The sequence below is a fragment of the Sebastes umbrosus genome, chromosome 9 (assembly GCF_015220745.1).
Source record: "Sebastes umbrosus isolate fSebUmb1 chromosome 9, fSebUmb1.pri, whole genome shotgun sequence".
Taxonomy (NCBI): Eukaryota; Metazoa; Chordata; class Actinopteri; order Perciformes; family Sebastidae; genus Sebastes; species Sebastes umbrosus.
The window spans coordinates 23,529,553-23,550,099 of NC_051277.1; the positions used below are offsets into that span (position 1 = coordinate 23,529,553).

Consider the following 20,547-nt stretch of genomic DNA (forward strand, 5'->3'; position numbering starts at 1 on the left):
TGTTGAACTGAAATGAAGAGTGGCACCTTATCAAATTTTACTGTAATTTTGTTACATTATTTTATTTTGAATCTCTAAGAACTCTTTGTGTATCGTACATAAAAATGAGTTTTTATGCTGCCAGCACATTATCTGCAGTCATGGCAACATCTGAAGCAAGCAGAGTATATCATGTATTAGGTGTCTGAAAATTACTTTCTGTACTTTTAAAAGAATCTGCGTGTATATATATATACATATATATATGTATATATATATATACACACACACACACACACATATATATATATATATATATATATATATACTTTTCGACTTTGATATGGGGAAAATATATATATATGAAAACAAAAACTGTACTGAATATCTTCCACAGGAATGTACAAAAGAAAAAATTAATATGGGTCATCATCTCATCTCATAACTGATATCATAAAAAGCAATGCACAGCATTACTGTCACACTAACCAAAGATGGACGTCTGACACATTATGTCCTACCAACACGTACATGTACCTTTTTTTTCCAGGAGAATGAATTATTATCTTTGTATGATGAACCAAAACCTTTTCAATAAATAAACCAGTGTGTGGAACTATAGTTGTGTAGGTTTATCTTCACTCTTTGTGGACAATAATTCACCCTCAGCCGCGTCACAGTTCAACCGAGTGAGCGGTCCACATTCCACCGAGCAGCCACTCGTCGTGTGTAATGTGTGTGTGTAATATGACACGCAGCAGTCAGTGTTGTTTAAATCATTTGACCATGGAAAGTGCTGTATGTGGTAATGGGAGAGCTCCTCAAAAAAGGTACCTGGTCTACAGGAAGGGGAACAGTCTCTTCTTAAGGATGTAGAGAACTGTGGCGAGGAAGAGGGCGAGCGCCAGGAAGATGAGCAGTTTATCGGTGAGCTCTCTGCGGTTGTACTTGGTGATGAGTTTCCTCCCGAGCTTGATGGTCCCCGTCATGGTCTTAAACTCCTCGTTGGTCTCTTGGACTGTCCTAGAGGAGGTCGCTTCAAAAAGAGAAGATACACAATTAATTAGGGCTGTCAAAGTTAATGCGATAATAGCTCATTAATGCAAATTTGTTTTAATGCCACTAATTTCTTTAAAGCATTAACACATCTTGAGATTTTTAGTTGGTAGCGGACTCAGTTTTAAAGCTAGAGTGAAGATACTGGTATCATAGGAAACTACGGGAACCTAAACCAAAGGAATCCATTGGTCCTAATGTCATACTAGCTTGTCGCGAAGGAGGTTAAATAACGCTCCAAACTTAAGCTAAATTTTGGCGAATTCTGGCATGGCCATTTTCAAAGGGGTCCCTTGACCTCTGACCTCAAGATACGTGAATCAAAATGGGTTGTATGGGTACCCACAAGTCTCCCCTTTACAGACATGCCCACTTTATGATAATCACATGCAGTTTGGGGCAAGTCATAGTCAAGTCAGCACACTGACACACTGACAGCTGTTTTGCTTTTTTGGCTTCAGCTTGCCATGTAATGATTTGAGCATATTTTTTATGCTAAATGCAGTACCTGTGAGGGTTTCTGGACATTACTTATCATTATTTTGTATAGTTAATTGATTTCCAATAATAAATATATACATACATTTGCATAAAGAAAGCATATTTGCCCACTCCCACTTTGATAAGAGTATTAAATACTTGACAAATCTCCCTTGAAGGTACATTTTGAACAGATAAGAAATGTGAGATTAATTTGCGATTAATCGCGATTAAATATTTTAATCGATTGATAGCCCTACAATTAATATAAGTGGATAGTCATTTAAGATGGAGTGCATTAAAAGAAATACTAATCCATTTAAGTCTTCGGCGGCCACAAACTTTTTACCCCAACCTAAAAGTATGTATCCATGGCAACACAGCGATACAGTAGGAGGCTCAGTAAACAAGCAGCTCCCCTTTAATGCCCCTTAAATCAGAATTAAACAAGTTCAACAAAACAATCCTATTTTATCTGATATATGCCTGTGGTATAAAAAAGATAATTTTGCTAACACACTGTTAACGCACTCTTTACATCAGGTGTTTCCTACACTAACCTAGTGTCGTCATGGTGTCCTCGCTCTGCTGAACCTGCTGTGACATCATCCGGCTGATGCTCATAAGATTCTCTGTAATGTCGCTGGTTGTCTGAGCCAGGCCCTCTTTGGTCATCTTCCTGAGAACAAGACAGAAAAACAAAAAATACAAGTGATATAAACGTCCTACTGCTAATTAAATGTATCCTATAAAAGGCCTAGAAGGATGTAACAACGTTCTAATTACAACACTAAGAGGATTTCGAAAATACTTTCCCAAGACATAAAGGTGATCCCTGTCCCTGAATGTCTCTTGTTTATGAGATTGTGTCTCACTAACAAGTAGCACACATCAGCTCACCTCTGCCTCAGAGCACCATCTGATCCATTAAGAAGTGCCTGCTTTTCCATTTTGTCTATGGACAGTTTGCTGGCCAGGTTGGCTTTCCTCCAACCTGTCTGAGTACTGCAAAAAAAGCCATAAATAAAAATAAAAAAAAGTCATAAAGTAAACATTATGCAAGTTTACAGGTCTTATTGATAACATTTGTATGTAGGCGAATATTTAAAATAAATAAATAATACATCTACAGAGCCTTTAGAAAGGTGCCGAATAAAAGTATGGCTTTTCCTAAAAGAATATCTTCATTGTGAATTAATCATTTAAAAAATTTGGCGGGTCCAAGATGAATATTTTGTTTATCTCTGTGGAAGATATCTGACGTTTGGCTCCCACAAGCCAATAGTATAACAACGTTGATGGCACGTGGTATCTCTGGGTCATCAGTTAGTATGGAAAAAACAGATAAATGGCTGAGATTGACGGTAAGTGCCTGGCAACAACTAGTAAATGCAATGGAACGGGGGAGGGAGAATGAGACATCTAGTGGCTGAATGTTATCAATAGCACCATTAAGCAGGCAATTTCCACATGCTTAAGTCCCTCCACTTTTGGCAGCATTATCAACATATAAATGTGACAAAATACACAACAGTTCACATTTATACAAGTCAGGGAGTGGTAGAATATTTAAATGTACAGACATTACCTCAGCATCTGTTTTCTGTGTCCCTCCACCTGACTGATCAAAGCTTGCTTGTCTGACTCTTTGTCCTGCTCCATAGCCATCTGCTCAAAATCCTGTCAAAGAAACAAAACAGCACAAATGTTCTCTGAGCAATTATCATACAACCAAGTGCAAGTGGTTGATGATGCACAGCCAATAATGGGTAATGAGTTCTGTCATGTTTGCAGAGATATTCACAAATTGGCGTTTCTCACCTGAATCCGCAACCGGAGATTGTGGAAACTCTTTTTCACGTCTGCGTTCAACTCTGTCAGCTTGCTTTCAGGGCCGGTGCACTCATTAATGTCCTGGTGAGACATCAAAACAGGGATGAGAGACACACATGCATATATGTTTTCATTCTCACTGTTAGATGAAGATGCTGGTATCGGCATCTCATTTGTAACTGCAAAGTTGCTCTGCTGGACAATCAGACAGTTTGAGCTGTTCTCTCAGGATGAACTACCACTGGGATCTCTGGAGGTAACAGGTGCATCATTCTGTCGGTCAAGTGGGAATAATCCGTCAACATGGGCCATCAAATGTGCTAGAAAAAAATAAAGCAACTCTAGGCCTGCAATGATTCTTTTCATTATCAATTTATAACAATTTCCCACAGTCCAAAGAGGCCTTCAAATTCCTTGTTTTTCAGTTTAAAAAAAACAACAAAAGGTATTGCAAATGTAAAATGATATAAAAAGAGAGAAAAGAGGAATTTTGAGATGTTAGAATCGGTAAACATTTGGAATTTTTGCAAGAATTTTTTTTTTTCAACCATTAATCAATTATCAAAATCTGTCAATTCAATTAATCAGCATCTTTGTTGTTTACTTGCTTATTTATTAGATCTTGTTTCTTACTGATGCCTCTTGTTGTTTGCACTGTCCCCCCCTTTTTGCTGCTCTAATCCTGCAAATCTCCCCACTGTGGGATTAATAAAGGATTATTTTATTTTATCTTAAATATAAAATAATAATAATAATAATAATAATAAAATAAATATAAAATAAAATAAAAAACAATTAGTGGAAAAAAAAGCTAACAACAGCTTCAATATGAACCTCTACCTGACAGAGCCAACGTTACCTTCAATCAATTATACACCTGGACCAGGCTACCTGTATAATTAACATTACAGGTAGCGTTAGTCCAATTTTCAATCTTGTTTCTTACTGATGCTTCTTGTTGTTTGCTGCTGTAATCCTGCAAATTTCCCCGCTGTGGCATTAATAAAGGATTATTTTATTTTAAATATTTAAAAAAATAATAAAATAAAATAAAATAAAATAAAAATAAAAAATAAATAGTGGGAAAAAGCTAACAAAAGCACGTTTATCCTACTGGAAATCAGTTTCAATATGAACCTCTACCTGACAGAGATAACATTACCTATAGGCTAATTAAACACCTGGACCAGGCTACCTGTACAATTAACATTACAGGTAACGTTAGTCATATTTTCCTGTTCTGTTACAGCCAGTTTTGATTTCCCACTTGATATGAATACCTTAACTTATCGGTGAGGTCATTTGTCACATTAAAGAGAGATGTTAAAGCACTTTAATAGTCCACTTTGAGCAGCTCATCTCCAGAGAGAGAGAGAGAGAGACAGAGAGACCTGCAGCTGACTGACTGCAGCAGAAACACTAGTTTAGCATCAACGCAATCAGACAAACAACACGTTTCCCTTGTATGACAAGCTCAAACACTGACATGTCTCAACGTGAAGCTAAGTAGTCTTACCAAATAAATACTCGCACCTGGATGAGCGCTTTGATTTCCAGGTCATATTTCAGCATTTCTTGTTCACATATTCGGACGAGGACATCTGAGGACGCCATGTTGTGCCAACATCAAGCTACGGGAAGCAGGAAGCCTGATTTGAATTGTCGACTTTCGACTTTGCCCATACAACAACCAAACATGACACATTTTATGGTTTAAAAATACACCAGGCTGTAAAATAAGCATGTTTTCTATATATAAAATAATAAGTAAATGTATTGTATATACAGTCTGAAAAAAACTACTGTAAATATTTAACCAAAATGCATTGCAATTAGACAAATGTATATACTTCAGTGTGTAAATGACTTCCAACAGCCTATTAATGACATATTTGGCAATGTAATTAAATGTATCATGAAAATAAAATGCATTTATTCATATTATTATTTCTTTTCTTAATTTTATTTCACCTTTGAATGTTGAAGTTATTTTCTCTAGTGTACTTAGTTTGTCTATAAGCTCATCTACTTAAAAATTGGTTTATAAACTGTTGTAATTACGAACTTTAAATTGCATATATGAAAACAACCTTGAAAAAAGTATAAAAAAAAGGAAATAAAATGCATGTATTCTTTACATGTCAACATAATGAGGAGAAAATGATATCTACAATCACATTATTGGAAAATTAACTCATAACAGTCAACACTTTTGGCAAAAGTCATGAGCTCATACATTAGGCAAAACAAAATACAAGTTGTGGACCAATGGTGTTGATTATTAGTTTATTAATTAACAACTATCGAATGGTCACTAATATTATCAGACAACACAAAATCACATCAAACACACCACACATCAACTATTTAAAGGCACAGTCATTCATATTAACAACAGCAATAAACAGGATATACATAACCAAACAACAAGTCAGGGGTTGCTTTAATTTAAAGTAAAGCACATTCAGTGAGATCTCTCAGAGGTCCTTTGGGAATCATTTTTGTACAAGGCACAAGTGTGGGCATCACTCAGTAATCACACAGGGGTCTGAGTTTAAGGCGATTCAGAAGGAATGATCTCTGCATGAAGTGAGAAGCAAACATCCATTGGTGTGCAGCAGCGTCAGGTCCTCCCCTGCTGGGAGAAATTACAATAAACAAAGTTAAATATACACATAATCTATAGGCTACATATAAGTAAGCATAAAAGGTACAACATCAATTGTAGGTTCAATTATTTCCTCTTTCAGAGGAAGAAGTTTACCTGCATGGTCAGGAGTCCTGGAGGAGTAAATTAAGGCCAGTGATATTTCAGGTACCAGATGGTGTCAACAGACAGAGAGGGCCCAAAAAGTGGGTTGAGCTGGGCCAGGATTGCTATCAACCAGCTGGTGGACAGAAAGGATATTAAGATCACATGTATCAATACAAAACTACTCAGTGACAAAACTATGCAATTGAGAGCACATCCTTCAAACCTCATTTACTGTATGTGCGTCATTTCCTATTCTCTAACAAAAAGCAATTCTGAATTAAGGCCAACATTTGTAATGAAAAAATATCCACTTGTTGAGATTATCCAACACAGCATCAAACTGAGGGCCTTTGGGAAAATATGTTCACTTAGCTGCAACACTACTTTGTCTCTACTGTGCTCTTTTACCCATCTGACGTGTAACATGACACCATATGCGCACTTGCAAGTAATTGTGTATGTAAATTATTAATCACAAGACAGAAATACTATATGCATAACAGTACTAACTGCAATGACAAGCTTTATTTTATTGTGACAATAATGCACACAAATTAATATGTAGTAAAGGAGGAAAAACAAAACAGTGTCAGCAAATGAATAATAATAATAATAATAATAATAATAATAATAATAAATTCAGCTTATATAGCGCTTTTCTGTAACTCAAAGACACTTAATTTCAACTTGTGGAAAATAAGTCATCTATTTGATATTTTTTGTTTGTCATTATTTATGATGCACATTATTAAAGCTGCAACTAAAAATTATGTCAGCAAATAATAATGAAAAATAGCCATTACAATTTCGTAAAGCCCAAGGCAACGACTTCAACAATCCAAAAGTTATACAATAAGACACTGAAAAGCAACAATCATTGCATTCGAGAAGTTGGAATAAGGGCATGTTAGTTGTTTTTGATGATGCTGACTAATGAGTGATGTTACTTCAAAATCAATGCCAAACGGTTTTCTGTCAATGGATTGTGACTGATCATTTCGTTTATATTATAGACCTCATTCTTACTGACCCTCCATTATTTTTTATTAAATATATACTATGGAGTACCACATCATGATATTAAACAAGTTGAACAAGTAAATAATTGGATAATTGGATAATTCAGCTGAACAAAGACAAAACTGAGGTCATAGTTTTTGGAGCCAAAAAGGAAAGATTAAAGGTTAGTGCTCAGCTACAATCTGTAATGTTAAAAAGCTCAGACCAAGCCAGAAATCTTGGTGTAGTCATGGACTCTTACCTGAGCTTTAACAGCCATATTAAGACAATTAAAAACACAGCCTACTATCACCTGAAGAATATAGCAAGAATTAGAGGACTGATGTCTCAGCAGGATTTGGAAAAACTAGTCCATGCATTTATCTTCAGCCGACTTGACTACTGTAACAGCGTCTTTACTGGTCTTCCTAAAAAATGGATCAGACAGCTGCTGCTGATTCAGAACGCTGCTGCTAGAGTCCTCACTAAGACCAAGAAAGTGGATCATATCAGTCCAGTTCTGAGGTCTCTAAACTGGCTCCCCGTCTCTCAGAGAATTGATTTCAAAATATTGCTGCTGGTTTACAAAGCACTAAATGGTTTAGGGCCAAAATACATTTCTGATCATCTGCTATGTTATGAACCATCCAGACCTCTCAGGTCATCTGGATCAGGTCTGCTTAGTGTCCCCCAGAGTCAGGACTAAACATGCAGAAGCAGCGTTCAGTTTTTATGCACCTTTATACTCTTGTGTGTTATACTCTATTTTAGCTTCGATCCTAGCTTTTATTTTTAGTTTGTTTTTATTTTCTAATATTTAATATTATATGTTTTTATAACTGTTTTAATTATGTTTTAATGTTCTTTTGCACTTTGTCACAATGTTCACTTGGAATTGGAGCACTTTGAATTGCCCTGTTGCTGAAATGTGCTATACAAATAAAGCTGCCTTGCCTTGCCTAAAGTAATCCTGGTACATTTCCTGGATGATAATACTTACAACAGGTAGCAGCAAACTGCAGTTAACACCAACATTGTGACAATCACTCTGTGGAAATAGGAGAAAACATTTAAGAAGTGGTATACTTAACATCAAATGACTGCATTTATGGGTCTAAAATACATCACAGGCTGTTAACATAGAGCTTGATCATGTGATGCGAGTGACAAACAAGGCAAATAAGGGAAGTTTCATTATGCACATTTTCCAGAGATGGAATATATTTACTCTTGAGTTTAGTATTTAATTATATGGAAATAGACAATATAGATATATAGTAGCCAGATGTGAATAACACCAGTATAGAAAAAAAGAGTAAAAAGCAGTGGCGGCTGGTGGAAATGTTTCTTGGTGGGGCTGTGCCACATCCAATCAATTTCAGCAAACATCCTGATATGATTTAATGCAAGGTATCAAAACACATTACTACTTTGCAGTTAAATAATTAAAAATGATTTTATTCCAACAGGAAGAGTAAATAATGCTTTTAAAAAACACAACAGTATAAAATCTACTCAGTGGTGGAATGTAACTAAGTACTTAAATACAATTTTGAGGTACTTTACTTGAGTATTTCCATGTTCTGCTACTTTCTACTTCTACTCTACTACATCTCAGAAGGAAATATTAGACTTTTTTACTCCACTACATTAATCTGACAACTTTAGTTACTTTACAGATTCAGATTATTAATACAAAATGTAATCACATTACAATCAAATTACACATTACAATCAAATTACACATATTATTGGGTGCATTCCATATTTAAAACACAAATATTGACAATTTGTATAATTTGTATTATTATTATTATTAATAGTAGTAGTAGTACCACTGGTAAAAAGTGTGAAGCTTCCTAACTAAGTACTTAAATACAATTTTGAGGTACTTTACTTGAGTATTTCCATGTTCTGCTACTTTCTACTTCTACTCCACTACATCTCAGAGGGAAATATTAGACTTTTTACTCCACTACATTAATCTGACAACTTTAGTTACTTTACAGATTCAGATTATTAATACAAAATGTAATCACATTACAATCAAATTACACATTACAATCAAATTACACATATTATTGGGTGCATTCCATATTTAAAACACAAATATTGACAATTTGTATAATTTGTATTATTATTATTATTAATAGTAGTAGTAGTACCACTGGTAAAAAGTGTGAAGCTTCCTAACTAAGTACTTAAATACAATTTTGAGGTACTTTACTTGAGTATTTCCATGTTCTGCTACTTTCTACTTCTACTCCACTACATCTCAGAGGGAAATATTAGACTTTTTACTCCACTACATTAATCTGACAACTTTAGTTACTTTACAGATAAACAAAAAGGTAAAAAGTGTGCAGCTTCCTCACACAGGAGGAGGAAGGGCTGTCAAAGTAGCTTCAGAAAGCTAACCATAACTTTTACTTAAGTTAACCACACACGGTGTAAGTGTCCTAAAGTGTTCAAGTAACATTGAGAAACGTATTTAAAAACTATTTATACACTGTAAAGCTACTTGTATCAAATGAGAGTCACGGGACGACATACAATAAAAGCTCAGCTAGCTGTGTGAAGCTAAAGTGAAGCTACAGACTCACCCTCTGTTGGGTCCTTTGGGGATGAACCAGGGCACTACTCCTCCAACGATGCCCCAAAACAGAGTCACCACGGACATGGTGATCACAAAGCTCAGCTCCGCCATGGTAGGTGCTTTTCTTTAAAGCCCAAATAGTATCTCAGAAGTTACACACTTTTGACTGGAGATCAACTTTGTTTGCTGTCCAGCTGGCAGACAGACAGGATCCACAGCGCGACAGAGAGAAAGCAGCACGTATCACATGACCAGTCACCAGAGAGGGCGGAAGTAACAGCAACATGTCAGAGTCCCACCTCCAGCCTCCGACTAAACCATGCAGACAATTTAACCTTTCACCACCTGTAGATCAGCGCGCTGTTTGAGTTTAGTTCATTTCAAAATTTATTTCGAACATGTAGAATACAAAAAAAAAATTAAAAATAAAAATAAAGTAAAATAATGATCATACCAACAAGTGGACATTCAGAAAGATAAGATAAAATAAGATAGAACTGTATTAATCCCGAAGGAAATTATTGTGCCAGAGATTGCTCAAAAATACAACAAAATTACAATAAATTCAAGTGTATAACAGAAAAAAGTACTATTTCTAGCACCAGTGCCTAATAGAATAACAATTAAAGTAAGATACATTTAGTAAAATGAGTTAATAAGATAAGATAAGTAAAATCTTAAAAACAAATGTAAAAATAAGTAATATTGCACATGTTGGACATTAATATTGCACACAATGAACAGTGATATTGCACATGAGAATGTAAAAAGTAGTATTGCACATGATATTGATATTATATTTGTACTCAGTGTCTGGTGTTTTCAGCTGTCCTTCCTGCAGAAGGGGGAGGAGTTATAAAGTTTGATGGCTGCTGTTAGGAAAGACCTCCTGTGGCGTTCTGTGGTGCATCTCAGTGGTCTCAATCTACAACTGAAGGTGCTCTGGTATGACTCCAGTGTGGCATGCAGGAGATGAGAGGCGTTGTCCCTGATGCTAAGTAGTTTCCTCAGCGTCCTCCTCTCCGACACCTCCACCAAAGACTCCAGCTCAACTCCCAGGACAGAACCTGCTTTCCTGATGAGCTTGTTGAGTCTGTTGGCGTCGGCTGCCTTCACCCTGCTGCCCCAGCACACTACAGCGTAGAAGATGACGCTGGCCACCACCGAGTCATAAAACATCTGCAGCATGGTCCTGCAGACGTTGAAGGATCTGAGTCTCCTGAGAATAAACAGGCGGCTCTGACCCTTCTTGTACACAGTCTGTGAGTTCTTAGACCGGTCCATTTTATTGTCTAAGTGGACGCCCAGGTACTTGTAATCCTCAACAATGTCCACTTCTGTCCCCGTGATGCAGACTGGTTTAGGATGGGTCCTTTGTTTCCTAAAGTCCACCACCAGCTCCTTGGTCTTTGTGATGTTGAGCTGCAGTTGATTTAGGCCACACCATTCCACAAAACTGTTTACCACTCTCCTGTACTCATCCTCGTGTCCCCTGCTGATACAGCCCACAATGGCAGAGTCGTCCGATAACTTCTGCAGGTGGCAGGACTGTGAGCAGTATCTGAAGTCTGAGGTGAATAGCGTGAACAGGAAGGGAGACAGGACCGTTCCCTGAGGAGCCCCCATGCTGCTCACTATTGTGTCCGACACAATGTTCTTCAGCCTCACATACTGTGGCCCACCTGTGAGGTAGTTGGTGATCCAGGCCACTAGTGGATCATCCACCTGCATGTCCAGTAACTTAGTCCTGAGCAGGGCAGGTCGTATGCTGTTAAAAGCAAAAAAGCCAAACTCTCACATTGCTGCCTGCCTCTTCCAGGTGAGTATAAGCCCTGTGCAGCAGAAAGATGATGGCGTCATCCACTCCGATGCGGGGCTGATAGGCAAACTGCAGAGGGTCCAGTGATGGCTCGACTAGCGAGCGTAGGTGCTTCAGGACTAGCCTTTCCAGTGACTTTGTGACATGTGAAGTCAGAGCCACTGGTCTGTAGTCACTGAGGGTGTTTGGGTGCTTTTTCTTGAGGACAGGAACAAGGCATGATGTTTTCCACAAAGCAGGGACTGCCAACAGGCTCAGGCTGAGGTTGTAGATGTGTTGAAAAACCACACACAGCTGAGTAGCACAGCCTTTGAGTACTCTGGGGCTGTGGCCATCAGGGCCTGCGGCCTTTCCTGGGCGTAGTCTACTGAACTCTCTTCTCACATCCTCAGCAGTGATGGTGATGGACCCTGGAGAGCCGTTAGAGAGCCCTGATGGGGGAGGTGGGCAATCGGGCTGAGGTGAATGGACAGGAGCCTGGGGATTCACTGAGGGGAAATGGTGGGGTGAGGGTAATGAGGGGAGGGGTGTTGAAGTGAATGGTGGCACGAGGGAGCCAGGTGAGAGGTGTAAGGGGAGGGGGGTAGAGGTGAATGGACAAAAGAAGGAATGGCCAGTGATGGTTCTCATGCAAACAAGTAGTATTTACAAACAATGAAAAGCATAAGAAAAATTGTCAACACCTTGATCTACATATTCGAAAAGGAGTGAGAAGAAGTATAAACTTATTTAATCCCACTCTTTCTCATAACTCAATTATTAATTATTAACTAGCTTCCTTATTGAGCCATACAAATACTCTAAATAAATTTTCCTAAATTTGACTAACTATTATTATTTATAATTTTTCTAACTATAATTATTACCTTTAATCTATGTCATAAAGAAATATAAATTAATTACTGATATAATTATCCTTATCAAAATATAAATTTGTTATCAATCCAGAATACCAATTCATTACTTATAATATAACTTAATCACAATACCAATTCATTATTTACATATTTATCTTAATCATGACTATTTGTTATCTTTTCTTATATGTGCAAATTATTATTTATAATATACAATTTATAATATACAATATGCACATGCAATACAACCCGCAATATATACATACACATACACATATATAAATATATATACACATACATACACTGCACATTGCATTACATGCGCACACTGCATACCACATATATACATATACATATATATAGAATCAATTTATTAGTGAAACTTGTAAATTAGATCAATATTAGATTGATAAATTAGTACAATATCAGGATTATGACCATTTTCTTGGATATGTAACATAAGCTGTTCAAGCAAATGCTTGACTTTGACGGTCAGGGTCTTTGCTGAGTCATGCTTGCTTAGAGACACTTCATTTGGAAATGTCTATTATGTAGTACTATATATATTTTTTTTTTTTAGAATTGGGAAGGTTCAGTCTGTGGTAAAATAGTGACATATATTGCTCATTTTGTGAAATTACAAAATGATTAGTACCATTCAAGCAACACCAGCCCCTGTAGTTAATAAAAATATGTTGCAAAACAAGACATTCGGAGCACATCGGATTTAATTCTGCTTTTAATGTCACCTTTTCCCCTTAAAATGCACGCTCGGTGTTTAACAAAAATCCTTATCAGTTTTAAGATAATGGGCTGACCCTAAAGTAATATGAGCAATTCAATCCATCAGACACATTTATGAACTCACCACCAGCATTTCATTCAGGCTATCTGCAATTTCCTTGTTATCCGTGTTCTGACAGACTTCAACCAAGTCATTTCTATGCTAATGTCACATCTAGGCCTTTGTGTCATCTTGCCAGGTCAGTTTGACATCTTTATAGCCTTCAAGCAAAAGGATTCATAACAGCCAGGCCCCATGCACTGCTAAATTTATACTAACCGCACACCTCAAACAGAAGAGCAGAACTTATCAGTATTCAAACTTAGTTTCTCTGGAGAGCAAACTTCTGCCAGCACAAATTCATAGATAAAAGCATCAGTTTCCAAGACGGCTGCAAGATTCACTTTGAGAACTGCATTTAAAATGTGTACTGCAGTGTTGTGTGGGCTCTGTACAGACCTATCACAATGACCCAATCTTCTGACAGGTGATGTACAACAATATTTGTGTTAGATTAGCTAAAAATAAGGTATGCGTGTTTGAAATATGAATCCCTTAACCTACAAATATATTTGTCACGATGCAAAGACAAAACCATCCCACCTCCACAACCAAAACATGAAGCAGACAAAGTATGGTCCATTTATACAGTTTATTGATAGCAAAAGATCAATTTCACTCCTGCATCTTCTCAATGGTTTCCTCCTTGTATTTGCCCTTCTCCTTTCCATCGGCGCGAGACTTGGCCTTGCGTTCCAGGATCTTCTTGCGGTCCTTGTCCAGCTTTAGCCTGGTGATGACCACCTACAAAAGGAACAAAATACTAGGTTGGTAAACAAGTCAAAGAATCTCTCATTGGCAGTGGTACCAATTATAAAGATGACAAATGTCTGAAACTAATCTAGTGACTTCACAACTCCTTACAATAACATTGAAGGCATGACCACAACACATTTTTAATGACCACATCAACCAAAGCTTCAGACCTGGAGGAGTCACAGCCCTTAAGTCAGTTATTTGCTCATGTGTATGAAATACTACATAGATGCATATTTAAGTCACAGCATAACCTATATTGCCATCAATGGTACTGTCCCATTGGCAGTCAAGCTCTCTAAAACACTGATTAAGTATCCTTTTTCTCGTCCGATATTAAGATCGGACAACAAGAAAAATGCAGGTCTAATAACATTAATTATGGCTGCATTCCATTTAAGGTGTGCCAATTCCTGGGCCTCATGTGTTGTGCATGCTGGGTAAATGGCTTTGCTTGCTCGAACATTAAAATGGAAATGCTCATTATTGCCATGCATCTGCTATGACGTGTGAAATGTCTGACAGTGGACGACTAGCTGAGCCAAATGCTCCACTTTAAGTATCAGAACTTCAGTTTGCTTCAGCAAGCTCGCATGTACCTGCGAGAGCACTGATAAATACTGCTGTGTCGTTTTCATCAATCTCATCTTGGTGACTGACAGCTTAAGGCTGGCCCACACTAAAAGATTTTTCAAATCTTAACAGATATTGAAAATGGGAGCGACCCCACATATAACATGTTATGATAAATTTAAGAGTTTTGTTCCTAAAGGGTGTGGTGAGCAACGATTTGGCCGAAACAGCACACCACACACTTACAGATTCCATTTCTGAACAAGTCCGACCCCCCCGAAAAAATGGATATCTCGATTGTCGGGAGTGGGGGAATCGGGCCCAAAATTGGCTCGATTGTAGTGTAGTGTGTACCTGGCATTAGTCACAGCCCATTGACATTCTACAGCCCAACACTACTTGAATTTGATCATGAATACAAAAAGATCTGCCAGTTGACAGAGAGCCAACATGCATAACACCAGGACCTTCAAACTGAAGAAGCTTAATGGATTTCAGCCATCATTCATTTCATTATTTACACCGGTACTATTTCTGCAGTGACAAGTCAGGAGGTCTTCTGTGGAAGGGGCTTCTACGAAAGCCTTGCAATTAATACCACTTTAATCTAAAAAAAAAAAAACAACAACCCTCGATATTAGTTGTTTGTGTGACTCCATTCTATGTTTTTGAGGCTATATTTTAAAATGCCTTTTTTTGGGCTTCGAAGCTTTGGTGAGAAATATGCGAAGCTTCACAGCAGGCTGACATGTTCTTCTGTCTGTCTGTCTCCATCTCTCCCGTTTCAGTGCCGCACTACTGTACAAACACGCACCTCTACACAACAGGGATATCTGTCTGAAAATAACTAATAAATCATGTTGAATATTAATAATGTTTTGGGATTTATACATCATTACATACTTACATATAAAAAGCAAAACAAAACATTCTAATACTGATTTTGAGGTTGAGTACCATGGCAACGGTCGAAGCATTCAGGTCAGCCCTATAAATTACAATACAATTTGTTTGCCTTCTCTGACATTCAACCAAAATTCATCATTACAAGATTCACAAAGGTGGCATTTTTACTAGGTTGTTCTATTGCATTGCATTAAAATGTTCAAGGGTTTCTACCTTTCTAGTTACTATGTATACCCCATCATTCATTAACTGTTTGCATTCGCTACTTTCATACAACTTTTCAGAGACAAACTTCAGTGATGTTGAATGTTGTGTTTTACATTGCCTTCACTGTCTTCATGTGTTCAAATATCATATTGTTAACTCTCCTGTACTCAGATTAATTTGAGTAAGAACTACAACAACAATTTCTATGTTAAAAAATATGTTTGATCAAGGAAGTTTTTATTGTCATTCCAGAACATGTTTGTACATGAAAGGGAACAAAATATAGTACTCAGGTCCCGGGAATAAGAAAGCACTAATAAACAATAATAACAGTACGGTAAAACTTATCTCTGGGAGCTAGAGAAGTCGCCACACTGCTGCACGCCGCAATCGTCCCATCCTTTCGCTTTAGCAAAACGAAATCGCTCTTTTACTCTATTATCTTTTTAATCTGTCAAAGTTCCACATCGCCTTAATTTGCCTTATATCGCTGTCAGATCCACACGGTGCTTCCATATATATTACGGTCTTCATAATATTAGATAAAATTAAGTGCATATATACTGTTACAAATAATTACTTGTTAAGCGCACTAAACATTCAAGGTTGTGAACAAGAAAGCGCAATCTGGATTATTTGACGGACCTAATGGAGGCTGAAAGTGTAGAAATATTGTCCACAACTTACAACTGTAAGAGATCATCTTACCGTTTCAGAGAACTTGATGGCGCTGAAGTAACTGTCTCATACATAATGTATGTAAATGTGGTGGAAAAACATCAGAAACACTCAACATAATGCAGTCCAATGGAACACCACCCACTTACTACAGCCTCAAATATAACACAAAGCCGAGTCAACCCTGCTATGACCGTGTTAAGAACTGAACAATACTCATGTATTACAAGTCTTTCATCTGATATGCACTGGGTTAAAACAATGAAATCAAGTGTGGTCCAGCATTTTCAATCTAATGTTGAAAACAACACAGTTGCCCTGCCGTTGTTTACGTCTGTTGCACAGTGCTTGCCGGATCAGCCATACAACTTCCGAAACATAAAGAACATGTCTCTGGTGTGTGAAATTATGTTTATCACTCAGTTTGTGCGACACTTATTTTCACTTCATGTCAATGAGATGCCAAAAAGGCATAGGAGGACATCTCTCAAGTGCAAGTCTTGACACACAGGTAAGTAGGTTTAGATTCACTGACTTTCCTGGTGCAATCTACAGTGTTGAACAATATAAAGTTTTACACTAGAGGCACACCAATTTGACGATCCACACAACTGTCTCACCTTGCTAGGGTGAATGCCGACATGGACTGTGGTTCCGTTGGCCTTTTCTCTCTGCACACGCTCGATGTAGATGACGTACTTTTTCCTGTAGACCTGCACTACTTTGCCGATCTGCTGGCCTTTGTAGTGTCCACGGACAACCTGTTTGTGAACAACACAAGCAAAGTCAAGCAAGTGTAGCTTACACTTTTCATGCCAAACTGACAATCTTTTCAGCAATTTAAACTACAATACCTGGACTTCGTCATCTTTGCGGATGGGCATGGACCTCACATTGTACTTCTGGCGGAGTTCCTTGGACAGGGGGGAAGACATGATCTTCCTCCTGATGTGTGAGGGGGCATTGAAATGCCTCTTGCGGTTCTTGCGGCGGGAGGAGGTTACAAATGGATTCAGCTTCATGATGCTGAGGGCAAAAAGGAGGACATACGGGTTATTAACCAGGTGACAACAACAAAACTGTCAGGACAGAAAACACGCAGCTGTTGACAAAAATCACTGTTTTTTTTTTTAAAACAGAGTTTATTTCTGAATTTTGTTAATACAACTCTGACAATCCATTGCACAAAAATGTTTGGACTGATAGATATCCCACCCACGACAATACCTAGAGGGCACTCAAAAATGAATATAAAGAGAGTAAAAAAACATAAATCATGATAAATTGTTAGAGGTCTAGGACAGTACACCCTATCATCTAGGGCACTGACATACATAAGACAAGCACAGGAGTTAAGCCGAAGAGTTGGACACAGACAAATCAGGGGTCCTTCCAATGTTTCGTTTGAAATATTCCTGGTCAAATATATACACACATATCCTTTATCCATATACATATATACACATACATACACACACATCAAACTTTAATCAGCCTCAGACCAATATCACTCTTAACTGCTGAAAACGTGACTCAAGCAAGCACAAAGTTTCAAAGGCAAATGTAGGCAAGTTAGCAAATGAATGCTAGTCTCCAAACACCTGAGTAACTTGGCTAACATTAGCTGGCTAGGTTATGGTAGCATGCTAAGCAAGCACAAGATGCTACTGTGGTAGCATAATCCAAACGCCAGTATCAACTCAAGTTTGAGCAAAGTTACTCTGAGAAACCATAGTTTATCTACACACCACCTGCCCTGAAACACGAAAAGTCGCCTTGTGAAACTAACATTGCAACTAATGTCACCTAAAACAAATGGATTGAGCTTCATGATGCTGAGAGCAAACACAGGAGGACATGCAGGTTATTATAACCAGTTGACAACACAACTTGTCAGGACAGAAAACACCCAGTTGGTCGACAAATATCACTCTTAACTGCTGAAAACGTGACTCAAGCAAGCACATAGTTTCAGAAACAAATGTAGGCAAGTTAGCAAATGACTGCTGATCTCCAAACACCTGAGGAACTTGGCTAACGTTAGCTGGCTAGGTTAAGGTCTGTCTTACAGTAGTAGCATGCTAAACTAGCACAAGACGCTACTGGGTTAGCATAATACAACACACAGACTGGAGAGGTAGTATTCCTGTGCAAACAGTAACTCAGTCAAATTACCGAGCGAGTTACAGACTAAAAGAAAACCCATTAACTGTAAAGAAAGACTAATACTAGTCGCTAGCACCTTTAGCTCTAGCCGACATGCGGAGATACTGACGGAGCCTAGCAACGCCGAGTACTGAGGATATAAACTATCAATCTATCATCAATCTGGGTTCAATACTGGCCCCATTTTAGTGTTTAAAAGGTTCACGAGGTGTTTAGACGTTTATATGGATACACAGTGACAGTAAATGGAGGATGGATGGTGATAACTTTAGTGAAATTATCTGCCAGGATTTCTTACCCTGCCGTTTGCTCCTCTATGGCCGGCGGAAAAGAGACTCACATAGTACTTCCGCCGGCATTAGTTCACATCGAAATCTCGCGAGATGTCGGTGAAACGGGAATAAAAACACATTTATCACAATAAATACATAAATATTTGTGATCAACTTTTTTTATTGAGTTTGTCAAATGAAAATCGTTGTACACAAGTTATTATAGACAAGGATTCTTGCACATACTAGTTCACACCGAAGTCTCGCGAGATGTCCGCGAAATGGGAATAAAAACACGTTTATCACAATAAATACATAAATATTTGTGTTAATTTTTTTTATTGAGTTTGTCAAATGAAAATTGTTTTGCACAAGGTATCATTGACAAGGATTCTTGCACATACAAACAGCTTTTAACACAAACTATATACATATATCACATTTGCCTTGTGAAAAGAAAACTAAACTAAACAAGACATGAACCCACAGATAACAAGATTAATAAATAAAAGAATAAATAAATAATAAAATAAAAAGAATATTAAAGTAAGTGTGTAGGTCTTCTTACATTCTATCAAAGTATATATTATATATATATAGGTATCATAGACAAGGATTCTTGCACATACTAAACAGCTTTTTATCTGAAACTATATACATATCACCTTTGCCTTGAAAAGAAAACTAAACTAAACAAGACATAAACCCACAGATAACAAGATAAATAATGAAATAAAAGAATAAATAAATAATTTAATAAAAACTATATATATTAAAGTAAGTGTGTAGGTCTTCTTACATTCTATCAAAGTGACAATATATATATTCAAATCAATTCAATTCCAATAATAAATAAAATAATAAATAAAAATAAAAATAGAACAAAATAAAAACAAAAACATATATATACATATATACAATTCATTAAGCAAATTACAATATATAGATATTTAAAAAGAACATGCATGTAAATGGAAGAAAACAACAAAGACGTGATTAATGTTTGTTGTGTCAATAAAACAAACAAACAAATAAAAAACAATTAATAACAATATATTGCAATATCAAAGAATAAATGTTACAAAAAAACAAAAAAAAAACATGAAGTAGAGGATTGAATAAAAGGCAGAGTGTGAGTTACATCTTGTATGTGTTGTTGTGGTTGTCTCTTAGGCTGTGCAACAAAATTTGTCTTCGAAAGAGAACTGATGAGGAAATCCCAAGCCTCTACAGTGGATGATATTAGTATTTTAAAACTGTTACGTCTAAGTTTAAGAGTTGAATTTGACTTATGGGGTGATTTAAAAGCCTTTTGGTCATTTTGACTGTTTTTTTTAATGGCCCTGCATTATTACCACAAGTTAAAGTTCATAAATATGCATTTAACGAGACTGAGTTTAACAAACACTGGTTTTATTACTGCTCTTATTTTTTCAACATTATAACTCTCGTTTAATTGCCGTCAATATGAAATTTTGCCACAAGATGGCGCCAACCCCAATTAATCAATAAACATGGTCAGCATGTTGGAAACAAGTTTTTGTCCATGATTCATCAAGTTTGGGCTTATTGTATTCACCACACACTGTACAGTGTATGATTTCCACACCACTTAGAATAAAGAAATAACATTAGTAATGGGAAAAAAATATATAAATATAACTGCAAATCATATAGTGACACCTGAAAATATGTGAATCAGGTATAGGCTATTGATTTAGCCTTATAAGACTAATAGCCAGATTCATATGGGAACATCATCATCTCTATA

The 20,547-nt window shown here is 37.0% G+C and overlaps 3 protein-coding genes across 5 annotated transcripts; all 3 read right to left on the minus strand.

The window, feature by feature from the left end:
* Positions 1–284: 284 nt before the first annotated feature.
* On the minus strand, positions 285–5,031 carry bnip1a (BCL2 interacting protein 1a). 2 transcript variants are annotated; one of them, XM_037780921.1, is made up of 7 exons: positions 4,860–4,977; positions 4,681–4,754; positions 3,337–3,429; positions 3,104–3,195; positions 2,416–2,520; positions 2,076–2,194; positions 285–1,015 (listed from the first exon to the last, which is right to left on the minus strand). In XM_037780921.1, exons 2-7 carry the CDS (start codon positions 4,705–4,707, stop codon positions 819–821), a joined length of 633 nt encoding a protein of 210 aa, XP_037636849.1. In that variant the 5' UTR covers positions 4,708–4,754; positions 4,860–4,977; the 3' UTR covers positions 285–818. The 2 variants fall into 2 exon arrangements, with proteins under 2 accessions (XP_037636849.1, XP_037636848.1); XM_037780920.1 differs by lacking the exon at positions 4,681–4,754 and having other exon boundaries at positions 4,882–5,031.
* Positions 5,032–5,617: 586 nt separating this feature from the next.
* atp6v0e1 (ATPase H+ transporting V0 subunit e1) lies at positions 5,618–9,998 on the minus strand. Of its 2 annotated transcripts, none has more exons than XM_037781213.1 (4): positions 9,706–9,998; positions 8,103–8,150; positions 6,113–6,236; positions 5,618–5,986 (listed from the first exon to the last, which is right to left on the minus strand). In XM_037781213.1, the coding sequence occupies exons 1-3, from the start codon at positions 9,807–9,809 to the stop codon at positions 6,143–6,145; spliced, it is 246 nt and encodes an 81-aa protein (XP_037637141.1). In that variant the 5' UTR covers positions 9,810–9,998; the 3' UTR covers positions 5,618–5,986; positions 6,113–6,142. The 2 variants fall into 2 exon arrangements, with proteins under 2 accessions (XP_037637141.1, XP_037637140.1); XM_037781212.1 differs by having other exon boundaries at positions 5,618–5,983; positions 9,706–9,995.
* A 3,793-nt stretch (positions 9,999–13,791) lies between these two features.
* Positions 13,792–18,954, minus strand: rpl26 (ribosomal protein L26). Its single transcript, XM_037780843.1, has 4 exons — positions 18,803–18,954; positions 17,193–17,364; positions 16,959–17,099; positions 13,792–13,962 (listed from the first exon to the last, which is right to left on the minus strand). The coding sequence occupies exons 2-4, from the start codon at positions 17,358–17,360 to the stop codon at positions 13,834–13,836; spliced, it is 438 nt and encodes a 145-aa protein (XP_037636771.1). The 5' UTR covers positions 17,361–17,364; positions 18,803–18,954; the 3' UTR covers positions 13,792–13,833.
* Between the last annotated feature and the right edge of the window lie 1,593 nt (positions 18,955–20,547).

Bases quoted from the DNA above. Each gene is read 5' to 3' on its own strand.
- bnip1a (XM_037780920.1), bottom strand. From the start codon at position 4,962: ATGGCGTCCTCAGATGTCCTCGTCCGAATATGTGAACAAGAAATGCTG. The intron at 3,196-3,336 runs GTGAGAAACGCC...TTTCTTTGACAG, and splicing joins ATCTCCGGTTGCGGATTCAG to GATTTTGAGCAGATGGCTAT. The intron at 2,195-2,415 runs GTGAGCTGATGT...TCTTGTTCTCAG, and splicing joins GATGGTGCTCTGAGGCAGAG to GAAGATGACCAAAGAGGGCC.
- atp6v0e1 (XM_037781213.1), bottom strand. From the start codon at position 9,809: ATGGCGGAGCTGAGCTTTGTGATCACCATGTCCGTGGTGACTCTGTTT. The intron at 8,151-9,705 runs GTGAGTCTGTAG...CTATTTCCACAG, and splicing joins CCCAAAGGACCCAACAGAGG to AGTGATTGTCACAATGTTGG. The intron at 6,237-8,102 runs GTAAGTATTATC...TCTGTCCACCAG, and splicing joins GCAGTTTGCTGCTACCTGTT to CTGGTTGATAGCAATCCTGG.
- rpl26 (XM_037780843.1), bottom strand. From the start codon at position 17,360: ATGAAGCTGAATCCATTTGTAACCTCCTCCCGCCGCAAGAACCGCAAG. The intron at 17,100-17,192 runs GTATTGTAGTTT...GTTCACAAACAG, and splicing joins GCAAAGATGACGAAGTCCAG to GTTGTCCGTGGACACTACAA. The intron at 13,963-16,958 runs GTGAGACAGTTG...TTCCTTTTGTAG, and splicing joins TCGGCATTCACCCTAGCAAG to GTGGTCATCACCAGGCTAAA.